Raw genomic sequence first — 12,254 nt, forward strand, 5'->3', positions numbered from 1 at the left:
CATAGAACAGACTGACAGCAGCCAGAGGGAAGGGGGTTGGGGGGGCTGGGTGAGAAAAAGTGAACAGGTTAAGCAAAAACAACACATATACATATACATATACATATACATATACATATACATATACATATACATATACATATACATATACATATATATAACACATAGACACAGACAATAGTATGGTGATAGCCAGAGAGAAAGGGGGAGGGGGGAAGGCGGAGGAGGCAATGGGGAGATAAATGGGGATGGAAAGAGACTTTACTTTGGGCAATGAGTGCACGGCGCAGTGTGCTGATGACGTTTTATTGAGTTGTACGCTTGAAACCTGTATGGTTTTATTAACCAATGTCACCCCAATAAATTCGATTAAAAATAAATAAATTTTAAAAAGTTTTCAGTTCAGTGTATTTTAGAAGAGTCACAGTCGTGCAACATTACCACAATCTAATTTTAGATATCAACGGTAACATATTTATTGGCATTGTTACTTCGACATTTCTCTTTCTCTGTCTGTTTCTGTGCTCTTTTGACAATCGAGCTTTGTGGGACTGTGGGTGTGGTCCTGGTGGCTCCAGCTGATGGGCTTCAAGAGGGTTCAGAAGGGGATGAAAAGTGAAAGCAGAGACTGGTGATGTCGGGTTCACTGAGTAGGAAAAATGGAGATGGCGAGATGGCTGTACCAGGCAAATGAGCACTGGGGAAAGAGTAATGGAAAAAAAGAAGAGAGAGGGGGCTGGGCCAGAAGAAAGGCCGAGAAGGAGGCTGGTGGCCTTTTAAGGAAACAGTAGTGTGATTCCTGATCAAGACGCTGTCTGATGGCACCCCATAGACCTTCAAGCTAGCTACGAGAAGAGGAAGGAATCTGTCTTAAGGACACAGATGTTGAGTGTGGTATGATAAAGCTGGTGCAGCCACAAGAGAAGGGAACTAAGTTAGAAAGACGTTTATTTTGTTCACAGATCCCAGAGAAGGGGTCATGACGTTATGTGCAGGGCCACAGGGGGAAGCACCAGTGCTGGTCAGGAGGCAGAAAGGAACAAGGGGAAGGCCCAGGCCACAAGACTTTGTTGGGGGTTTCTGCAGGAAAGGAAAGGCAGGGCAGGGTCAGCAGCTTAGGACTGGCTAGTTTGAGTAATTCTGGCGGCCGTTGGGCTCTTGAGGAGGTCTCTAGTTGCCTGGTACCTGGCCCTGGGATGATTTGGAGCATGGGAAATATTGGCCTGCTGTGTGAAAGTTCGATAAGGAGGTGATTGGGGCTATAGACTTGGGATTGGTTTGTTTGTATATGAGAGATGTGCTCCTGGACAAGCCCTTAGCTATTTGTAAGTAGGGGCTAGCCATTGGGGGAGCAGTTTCTTCCCAGTCAGTAAAACCCCCAAATGCCAGAGCATCAAGAATACAGTAAAAAAAAAAAAAAAAAAGACATTTGCAATACTTCCAACAATAAAGATAAAATTTTTTAAAAAGAATGAACCAATGAATGTGTAAATAAATGGAACAACGAATTGATGGGGGTTTTCTATGCTTTGGCATTGTAATGTGCCTCAGCCATGCCTACATAATTTTGGTTTCAGAAAGGCTTTTGGTCCTGAGTCATCACTAAAAATCTCAAAATGGGGTCTGGGAAAGAGGTTCCTCCAGTTCTACCTGCCTTGGTGATGAAATGAAACCTCTTTGGAAATTAATTCTAACTAGTTGTTTTCAAAGCGTGCTCCCCAGACCAGCAGCATCGAAACCATCTGGGAACTTGTTAGAAATGCAAATTCTCAGGTCCTACTCCAGACGTACTGATTCAAAAACTCTGAAGGTGAATCTCAACAACTTGTGCTTTAATGGAGCTGTGGTTTGCAAACCACTGCTCTAAGCCCTTTGGTTCTGAAATGCATGTGTACGTGCTGCCAGCACAGGTGTGTAACGAAGTTCCCTTTATCAGATGAACTTTTGCCACCAGTTCTCCAAGCATGGGATGAATTATATCAAATCACCTGCTCTTCAAGTTGCTCTTAAGACTACAAAAACTGGCTGAAAGAGGATCTCAGGCTAACTGTTTCAATTGTTCAAGTTGCTATATTCTATTCTCAGCTGTCTTGGCACCTGCTACTTAATCCATATCTTGCACCAACTGCAGCTCACTACAGGCATGGTCAGTATTTGTCTAGAATCCCTAGAAAACAGGAAATCTAGATGTTATGGTTTTTAATGTGTTTATTTTATCAAAGGAATACATTTTAATTACAGGACTAAATGCAGTTTAATATAACACCCATACAGCATCTCTCATGGATGTATCTCCCACCCCCTTTCCCAAGCGACTGCATCACACCCAGAGGAGGTAGGTAGATACTATAAGCACCAAGGTTATCATTTTTCAAAGAGAAAAATACACAGTTGAGACAAAATAATTTACCACAATATACTCAATGAATCATTGGCAAAGCCAGACACAGAATCCAGACAATCTAGACACTTTGTGCCCACTCTATCCACCAGCTATCAGTCTTCTCCCTTTATCTTCTCAAAGCTCAAAAATACCACAAACTTCACACAAAACTGAATACGCTGAGCACTGCTAGCCGTGTGAAATTCTCCACTTTTCCTCTTCCTAGCTTAAGGGGAATATGAGGGCACACCAAATAGTGATCTCTGGGTTTCCTTCCACAAGAATAAGCCACTCTTTCACCCATTGGAGCTTTTTTACATCCAGGAATCACTCTCAGCTCCATGGATCCTCTCAGATCCCAGCTCTTTTCTAAGCTTGCCTGAAATCAGTCAGTGCTAACATCATGAATTTTTCTTCACTTTAATGAGATTATATTGCCAGATAATTAAGGTTTCACAAGTGGAATTGAAGGAATTATATTTAACTCATTAAATTTAAAAATCTCTCCCTAGGAAACAAGTAAGTTCAACAAGAAACACAGTCTGCTCAGCTAAAAGTGTTGAGCACTACCACCCAGAACAGAGACCACCTGCCATAACCTTGGCCAATGGATGGTCACCAACCTAGACAACTGAAAAGAGTAAGGGCTGTGGTTGGGTGAACTCATGGGGTGGAGGATCTCAGGCTAATTGTTTCAATATTTCAGGAGAGCATGGCTGCTTGGAAATGACAGATGCCCACAAGAGGTGCATTTGCTCTGTGATGTGACACGGAGTCAACTTCTAAGCCCATATGTCAACATCCACACCATGAGGAAGAGTGGCCTCTGCAAAATGTATTCCAAGTCATGATAGTCACCACAGCGTGTCTTTTGTGCAGTCACAGAAAAGCTTAACCAAAAATAAAGGATGTGTTTAGAAATAATGCCTATATTATTCATTCTGTCCATAAACATTGCTGAGTGACTAAAACATTCCAGGCACAGCAAATGCCAAAATGAGTGAAATCCCAAACACAAGGAACCCCCAGTGGACATTTCAAAGAAGACCAGAAAATCCTCTTGACTCAAGATTATCTTTGTTCCCCCACTGGCCTTGAGATTTGTTGATGGTTTATTCAGTATTATTACTTTTGACTGACTACTTTGGAAAGATTACCTTGTTGGCAGTAGCTGGTTTGTTGTCTTTTCTCGGACCTTCCGAAATGGTAAAAATGACAATATTGTGATAGCATTATTTCCAGCTGGCTTTGTGCCGCTTTGTACTCTCAGGCTCTCCTTCAAAGAGCAAACACCCAGGATAGGGACCATCAAGCTCCCATCCTCAGCTTTGATGCATTCATCAGTTTATCAGATTGATTTTTCTTGTGCCCCCCCAATAAAAACTGGACAGGGATATGATGAGGAATAAAATTTTTCTTTTAAAAAAAAAGGATTACTAGGGTCAGATAGGGAAAGTGGCAGGAAACAGGGAGGCCACGGCTGGAAAATACGACTCAGGGGTCACAAACAATGTTGACGCACTGAGATGAACTCGCATCCGACGTCACGGGCTTCTCTTTCTCAGTCTGCGTTTTCATGAATGAGTGGACTTTTCTTCTGCAGCTCTAATATGTTCAGCTGACTGTATCATACTGGCCTCAAATACTAAGTTCAGAGCAAATTAATTGTTTTTATCCAGCTATCCTATAATTAACACAAGTACACATTTATCAACTGGGCAGAATTTACAACTGGCTGGTTTCCCTTCAACGGTGCAGAACGGGACCAACGGGAGGCAAGGTAAATAGCCGGGCCTTCATGAGCACAGTCTGCAGCAAAGGGAGGGACTCAGGCAAAAAACGCGTGGCAGAAGACGGCCACGGCCAGCAGGATGATGCCATTGATGTTCACAATTGTCCTCCACAGGGGCTTCTCGGACGTGTCTGTCAGCTTTAGCTTCATGGCTGCCTCCTCTTCCTTGGTCATCTTCGGGCCCTTCTGCTGGTCCAGGCCACAAAACAGGTCATAGGCTTTCCTGCAGCATCCTTTCTCCTCCTCGAGAACTTCTGTGTTGGGGAAAAGGAATGAAAGAATTGTTGGATACAGAAGCAGGAGGGACTAAAGTAGGTTTTCAGGGGCCGGTGAAGTGCCATGCCATGACCAGCTGCCATTCTGCAGGGACTTCCTAAGTGTCTTATTCACAGGGATGGAGATGGTACAAAATGTTCATGTGAACTTAGTTAATTACAAGGTAATGTTAACAGATGGATTCTGCATCCTTATGATCAGCCAGCATACATTTTTATCTCTGTCAGACCAAATGCAAATACATTTTTGACTTAGAACCATCAGAAGCCAACAGGGAATAGTTCATGGGAGATAAATGTTAACAATGGGCTGGGAAGCTGCGACACCTCTGAAACATATAAACATATCTGTTTGCTACATCACTGAAATGCGATGAGAATTTCATGACTTGGGAGTTCATTGGTTACACCTGGAAATTCTAAGGCTTCACAACAGGTTCAGCCATGTAGTAAGAGCTGGTCTGAACAGGGCAGCAGTGATCGACACTTCCAGGGCTTAAAATCTGATGTTGCATATCAACACTGCTAAATTAAACCATCCAACTGGCCTGCCGTTCAAAGCGGATGCCCACCAAGGGAACTGATTCTCTCACCTGAGTCCAGGTATGGCATTGGAGATAGACGGACCAGAGTTAGAATGCCAGGTCTATAACTCACTAAATAGGAAATGAAGCCAACTGTGTTTTTAGCACCATGATCAGGGACAGCTGCTCTCTACTCTCCCACCTTTACATCACAGAATTTTAGAACTGGAAAGAACCTCAGTAAGTGATCAACAACTGGAACCAAAACCCAGTGTTAGGACCTTATTAACTCACCTCTCATCTTCTGTATCTGTAAAACTGGGTAAATGATACCTTCTGCGTTATAAGTTTGAATGAGAGAGGGCCCAGTACCTAGTAGGTGTCAAGAAGTGTTAGTCTCCTGTCTCTCGTTTCACTATCACAAATATAAGAAAGAGAGACAAGCCTCCTTGTACCCCTACACTTTGGTCCACTTAACCAAAACAGGAGAATGGGAAAGGCTTGCTGACTAGCTCAAGTGAGAAACTCATGGTTGTTTGGGCCATTAAAAGGTTGGGTGGCCTTGAGAAAGTTGCCATGTCTCATTTGACTCATCTATAAAAGTGGAAGAATTATACTTGCATTGTCTGTTTTGAAAAGATGTTGTGGTGCCAAAATGAAACACTGCACTAGAGTAGGGATTCATAATTAAAATACACTGTGATTGTATTCTCTACCATGACAATGGTGGTGGTGATGACAATGATAAAGGAGCGAATTCTCACACTGCTGTTGCATGGGGAATGATGAGGGTGACACCCCTTGTCTATAAAAACCCTCTAGAGGTCTTAGTTTATTTTACTTAAAGGGAAGGGTGTTCAGGATGGTTTCCACCATGATTTTGTCAAGAAACAATAGAATTCAAGTACTGCCATGAACTTCAGGAATCACTAAGCCAATTCTCTAGCCGGTGTGGGAGTCTCTCCTGTGCATCTCTAATAGTTGCACACTTGCTGCTCACCCCTCTCCAGAGAAACTCAGAAAATTTTTCCTTAGTTGCAATCATAATGGTATAATTACAGCCAATTCTATTGTGGAGCATTATTTCATTCAGTGTTTCCAATGGTGATGTGACGTATAGGCTACCATTTAGAATCCTTTTAAGTGATGAGCCTGCACTTTAGAAAAATGGAATCACTTGCCACTTCTCCAAGTGGCGAAGTCAGGATTCAATCTCAGTTCTTCCTGAATCTAAATCCTATATTCTCTCTCTACACTATCTTACCTCTTGAGTTAAAATTGGATGAGTTCTTTCCAACCATGTCTTAACTCTGCCCTCTGGTGGAAAAAAATAATAATCTCTTCTGACACATTAAAATATTCAAAATACTCCTTATGCATGTCCCTTTAAAATCTGTTATATTCTCACTCAATGTGGGGACATTTTTGGAGGTGGGAGAAGGAGGGGCATGCCTGCTCTGGTGAAGCAGGGAGGGGCTGCCTTCTTCGGTACCAGGCTCAGCTGCCTATGGCACCAGACTCCTTCAGCACCTGTGGAAGCACAGGTTTCAGAACTGAAAGGTCTTTAGAGATCAAAAACAGATTGTATCAGACCTGGGACCAAAGGCAAAACCTCTCCATTGCACGGTCTCAATTCATGTGATTTTAAAATGAGGTGATAAGACCAAATAATCTTCGTGCCCTTTCCAGAGCTAGGATTCTGTGATATTCCTGATGGCCAGATTCAGAACTTGTTCTGCTATATCTGTGCTCCCTTCAGATGGAGTGATGAGACCTTCTGCTCAACACCAGGTAGAGAACATACGACCCTGAGCTCCTACACCTCTGTACACCACACATCTCCACCACCATCCTCCACATAGGGAAGGAAAGTTGCAACATAGAAGTTGAGGCAAGTATCTCTCCATTATCAGGATGAGTCTCTGAACACTGACTAAGGATTATCTCACTGGACTTCCTGAGAAATTTGATTTTCTAAATCTGATGTGGTTAGCCAGTAAGACAAAAGACTCCTGAACCTCTATCCCATCCCTCTTATGTCATTAGGACTAACCATAGCTTTGATTCCATCTTTCAGTTCACAGGCTATGCCAGAAGAGCTCTGACTCTTCCCTTGTCCCTGGTCATGCCCCAGATCAAGTCAGGGTGGTAAATCCTTCAACCACCCTTAATCACTGAGCACTGTAAACTATGAGGGGTGAGAGTGCTGAAATGATTCTGTGCCTCCCTCCTCCCCTTTACCGAGCTTTGAGTGAATATCCCAAAACCCATTTATTCATCTCACCCCTCCCCACTCTGCTCCCCACTCTCCTCTAGGAGAGAGATCTGAGCTTTGATGAAGGCATTTAGGGAAGGTTTCAGTAAAATGGTCTTGCTGTTGTAGAGGTAATTTTTAGGGCTTAAGAATAGCCTCTGAATCATGAGTCACCTATTTCAAGGGTCTCCTCTGGTGCTTCATGGATGTCCTCCTCGCCTGCATCCAGGTCAATACGCTCCTCTTTGCTGTTGCGCAGGGTCCAACACAGGCGGTAGAGCTGTGGAGAAAGCAGGTCAGCAGAAAGATCCAAACAGTGTCTTGGGCCAAGAAGTTGGGAAAATAACAAGATATGCATCAAGAAAGAAAGAGGAATGTGGTCTCTCAGTACCAATAAGAACACAGATAACAGTTCCCATCCATAGCATCATATCTAAATATGTTGGGAACTTAGATGTAAATCATATACATGTAAACACTAGCCCCTATGATATATGCATATTCTGAGGCTAAGAGGCTGCCTTGAATACGGAAATGTTTTGAATGAATGAACTCTTGCTACATATGATAAATGAATTTGTTCCTTTTAGCACTCGTTCTGGGAAACAAGACTAGATACCCATCTGTCCAGACTAGCAGTATAAGATCATATTTTTGTACTATGTGTTTGTCATATTATGGGGAGAAAATCTGTAGAATCATGAGCCATTTAGAATAAGGAAGAACTGGAGGCACAGTCTCTATTGACGTGAAACCAGAAACTTGAAGAGGTCTGAAAATCAATGCAGTGTGTTCATCCCAACCATGCTGCAAGAAGAAGCATGAAGCCTAAATGTGTTTGGTGCTGCAATACTTCCAAAGACTGAGATGTCAAGAAGAATTAATACAACAGAAAGCTTGTGACAGACTCAGCAAATAAACACGGTGGTTCTGCTGCTAAAAAAAAACAGTTTTTGTTTGACATTAAGGCTGCTCACGGCTTTGAAAATTTGGCAATGAGGTTGAAGGTCTCTTACGGATTTTTTAAGTCCCTGTATTTATGTATGTGTAATGGGTTAACAAAACCCTTTGTCTTTCTCTATGGGAAAATAAGACCTTGGGTTAACTCTCTAGCTCTGTTCCTTGGAAACCTGAAAAAGGTAGAATGCCAGCTTCATTGGGTTACAGACTACATTGCTTATGGTGAAAATGTCTTATAATTGGTCACCTTCACCTGCATTGGGAGGGTTGTGAATATACCCCAAACCAAGGGCAACATCTAAAGCTAAAGAAGAGTACTTGCCATTTTGAAGTCCTGAATCAAGACTTTGGTATTGTTTGAAATTTCTTGAATTCTATGGGCAACTACTTAGAGACCGTGCTTCAAAGGATATCCCCTGGATGGAGGTGTAGAGTGCTCAAGGACTCCTGCTGAAGACTCATGATTGGTACTGCCTGGCTGGTACACCAAGCTTCCTACCCTGTATCCTTCTACAGGGCACCAAGGGCAATTTATAGTCATATGAGTGTGAGCTGTCTAACTGAGCCAAGGGCAACCAAGGTAGGTACTGCAGCCCGAATGTGAAACACAGACAGGACAGGTCTTCCAAGTGGATACTCACATGCACATCTGGAATGGGCTTGGTGAAGAGGGAGACGATCAGGATGATGATGACAGAAATGACAAACAGGATGATCGCAAAGTACAGGTAGTGCACCCCACAGATAATCGTGGGACAGTCGCTAGGCTCCATGCAGCTCCCAGTCCCATAAGCAAACTCGGCAATCATACGGGACACCCCAATCAGAAATCCTAAGATCAGTCCCCAGAAGGCTCCCTGTGAAAGAGAACCTTGGGTTACCAAATGCTGAACACACTCCTGAGGGACAGAGGCAGAAGACTAAAGGTGAGAAAACTGATAGCTCCAGGTCTAGGAAGCCAGAACACTGGAGCTCAGAATATGGCTGGGAGTGTTGTCAGGCCTTCAGTGGGCACCATGGAAATGTACGTCATTAGTCAGGAATTAGTTTGGAACCTGCAGTAAGGAGGAGAGGGGAGTCCAAGAGAATGTGAACCCATGAGAGTCCCATGGTCCCTGGAAGTATTCCCATACAAACCCTCGGCAACACATCCATTCCCACTTGAGATCTCTGGGGAACAGAATCCCTCCCACAGAGAACAGGCAAATCCAGGTGGGAATTTCTGTGCCAGAATAGGCTTTTCTGGCTGGACATGAACGATACCTACCGACTCATTGACTCTCTTGCAGAAAACAGCAAGCAGGAAGACAGCTGCGATGGGTGGTCCCAAATAACTGGTGATGGACTGGATGTAATCGAAGAGCTGCCCACTTTGTGCTGACTGTACCACTGGCACCCAAGCGATGCTGATGCCAATCAGCACCAGGATGAACAATCTGAAATCAAAGCCCCAACAACAGAGTGTCAATAATTGGCTCTACATAAATAAATAAATAAATAAATAAATAAATAAATAAATAAATAAATAAATAAACAGGAGTAGGCAAAAGTAGGTTCAATTACTAGCTATCATTACCTAAAAGATAAATCATTAGTAAGGATATAAAATAATAACAGTAAGAAGAAGGCAAATAATATAATAATTAGTAAATAGGTAATAATATAAGAACAGGAATAAACTCTGTTTTGTATACTCACAATTGTAAATCTAATTTTGCCCACCCCATATATATAAAACTAGCAAATATATATATTTATAGAGAGAGAGAGTGAGATATAGATATAGATATGTAGAAACAAAATATGACCATAACAAGGAAACATAATTAGCAAATTCATTCTTGAGGCTTTTTTCTCCCATGTTCTGCCTCCTCGGGAAAGTCTTCTATACCTATGAGTAAGTGAAACGCACTTGACTTTCACTAGTAACCTAAACCAGCCACTACCATAAGAGTATCCCGCTTTGAGAAGCAGAGAGGTGTAGAAACAAGGGTTTGAACTTTGGACCCAGGCAGTCCTGGATTCAGATTTTTCTTCTCTCTCTGTGACATAAGACACCTTGCTTTACCTCTCAGAGTCTCCATTTCTCCATCTGTAAACTGGGAATAATATGACTTACCTTGCAAGGTTGAAATAAGGATTAACTATAGTAAAACAAATAGTAGGTAAATAGATACACAAGAAGTTAGCACTCAATAAATAGTAAAGGCTATAATAATTATCTTCTTCTCCTCTTTCTCCTTCATAATAAAGTTAAAATCATAAGCCAAGAAGAGTTTAAAAAGGAAAAGTCTAGATAGAAAGGGACACTTCCAGGTACTTCTTTCTCTCCTCCAACTCAGTTTCACTTCAAATCCTGAAAAGATTGGAGGGTTCCCTTATAAGTGCCCTTACTTGTGCTCTTGATTTATTAAGAAAGAGGCTGTGATTCCCTTGCCTCCCTTACCTAAGTTTAAGGCAAAAAAGTCTGAAACTAACCTTCACAATGCAGTGTTTTCACTCACATATTTCTCCCTCTGGATCACCCTTCCCACTGCCCCCTCTATTACCCAAATCCTACCCACCATTGCGGACTCAGCTAAGGGTCACCCTCTCCCAGGAGCCCTTCCCAACTACGGCATGCCACACTCACCTCTCCTTTCTCTGAGCCCTTGATCACTCTTCCAGTCCCCACAGCAAAGTTTGTTTCAAATAACTGTAAGCTTATCTAGGACAGGGACAGTCCCCGGGGTGGCAGTCGTAGGATGCATAAAAATGCGAGCCCCAACATAATCTCAGGGCCATGGGTCCAGCCCTGAGCAAAGCAACAAAATGGTTCTCTTCCCATATTGCATATTGAGCCTTACAAATAACAGGAAATCTAGTAAACTCCTTTCTAAGGGAAAATTAGTCAGGGTGATGGTGTTGCTTCCTGTGAAGGACAGTAGAGACTTCGGCCGGGTCAGACCTCTCCTGAATGCCAGATGTCTTGTCACCTGAGAGTGACCCTTCCTTTCCTTCCTTTGCCCTAATCTCGATCATGAGACCTATGAGGTGGAGCCCTTACCTTTCCTGCACTCACTGGGAACCTTTGGCTAACATCCGGGAACTTGTTCCACCTGCCCTAAGGAAGTTGACCTACCATAGCCCCATGGAGAGACACAGCAGAGCTCCTGCTAGTCCTCTATTCAGACCATCTGATCCATGGATAACCATGGTAATGAGCATGCCTGACCCATGTTTCAATGCTTACTGCTTTCCGTATCCTCTTGTGTCCATTAGTCCATTGATAATAACAAATGTGCACACAGACTCATATTTTAGATTTACAGGTTCCCAAGTACAGTACCACTTGACTCTCACAATGCTCCTGCAAATTTTACAGCAAAGGGTCCAGGCATCGGAGGCATCTGGACCTCAAAGATCTCCAACGAGGAGAGCTGCAGTGTGGAGGCCTGAGGAGCACAGCATGGAGCAGTATAAAGAGCCTTGGACAAGGACTCAGTTGGCCGTGAGTTCCAGTCCTGGCTCTGCCATTGTCCCAGCTGCCTAGATTTAGACAGGACAAGCCTCATGTTGTTCATTGATAAATTGAGGGTTAGATTAGATGATCTCTGATGTCACTTCTCACTCGAGGAGCATTCTCTGATGATCTCCAGTTTAAAGTTGATGCCACTGGAGGGCAAATATAACTAGCCACAGAGATTACTCCTGTTCTACCCGAGCATCTACCAGTCTTCCCCAGTTTGAGGGAAATTGTAATTATTCAAGCTTCCCTGGTGCATGGCAGGTGGAAGCTGCACTTACCTTCCTGCAATCATGAGTTCTTTCTCGGTTGCTCTCTTCCGGATCTTGGTGTAGATGTCCATGGTGAATAGGGTGCTGGCGCTGTTGAAGATGGAGGTCAGGGAGCTCATGAGAGAGGCCAGCATGACTGACAGCATCAGGCCTCGCAGTCCTAGAAGAGAAGGAGGTTCTGAGTGGTACAGAGAGTAACTCAGCTCTTTTGCATTTGGAACATGTGAGGATTCAACATTTGTTTGCCTTCTGAAATTGTGCCATGGTTGGCCTTTGATTTATCTCTCCA

General features: G+C 43.2%; 1 protein-coding gene across 1 annotated transcript in view; it reads right to left on the minus strand.

The window, feature by feature from the left end:
- Positions 1-2,194: 2,194 nt before the first annotated feature.
- The window catches only part of SLC5A1 (solute carrier family 5 member 1), a 45,664-nt gene continuing 35,604 nt past the window's right edge, over positions 2,195-12,254 (minus strand). The window contains exons 11-15 of the mRNA XM_081123023.1: positions 11,975-12,125; positions 9,456-9,624; positions 8,830-9,045; positions 7,403-7,508; positions 2,195-4,429 (exon numbers count right to left, since the gene is read on the minus strand). Of these exons, the coding sequence (XP_080979149.1) occupies positions 4,212-4,429; positions 7,403-7,508; positions 8,830-9,045; positions 9,456-9,624; positions 11,975-12,125 (860 nt within the window). The 3' untranslated portion in view covers positions 2,195-4,211. The remainder of the gene's footprint in view (positions 4,430-7,402; positions 7,509-8,829; positions 9,046-9,455; positions 9,625-11,974; positions 12,126-12,254) is intronic.

This window comes from Miniopterus schreibersii (genome assembly GCF_964146895.1).
Source record: "Miniopterus schreibersii genome assembly, chromosome: 20".
NCBI classification, from domain to species: Eukaryota; Metazoa; Chordata; class Mammalia; order Chiroptera; family Miniopteridae; genus Miniopterus; species Miniopterus schreibersii.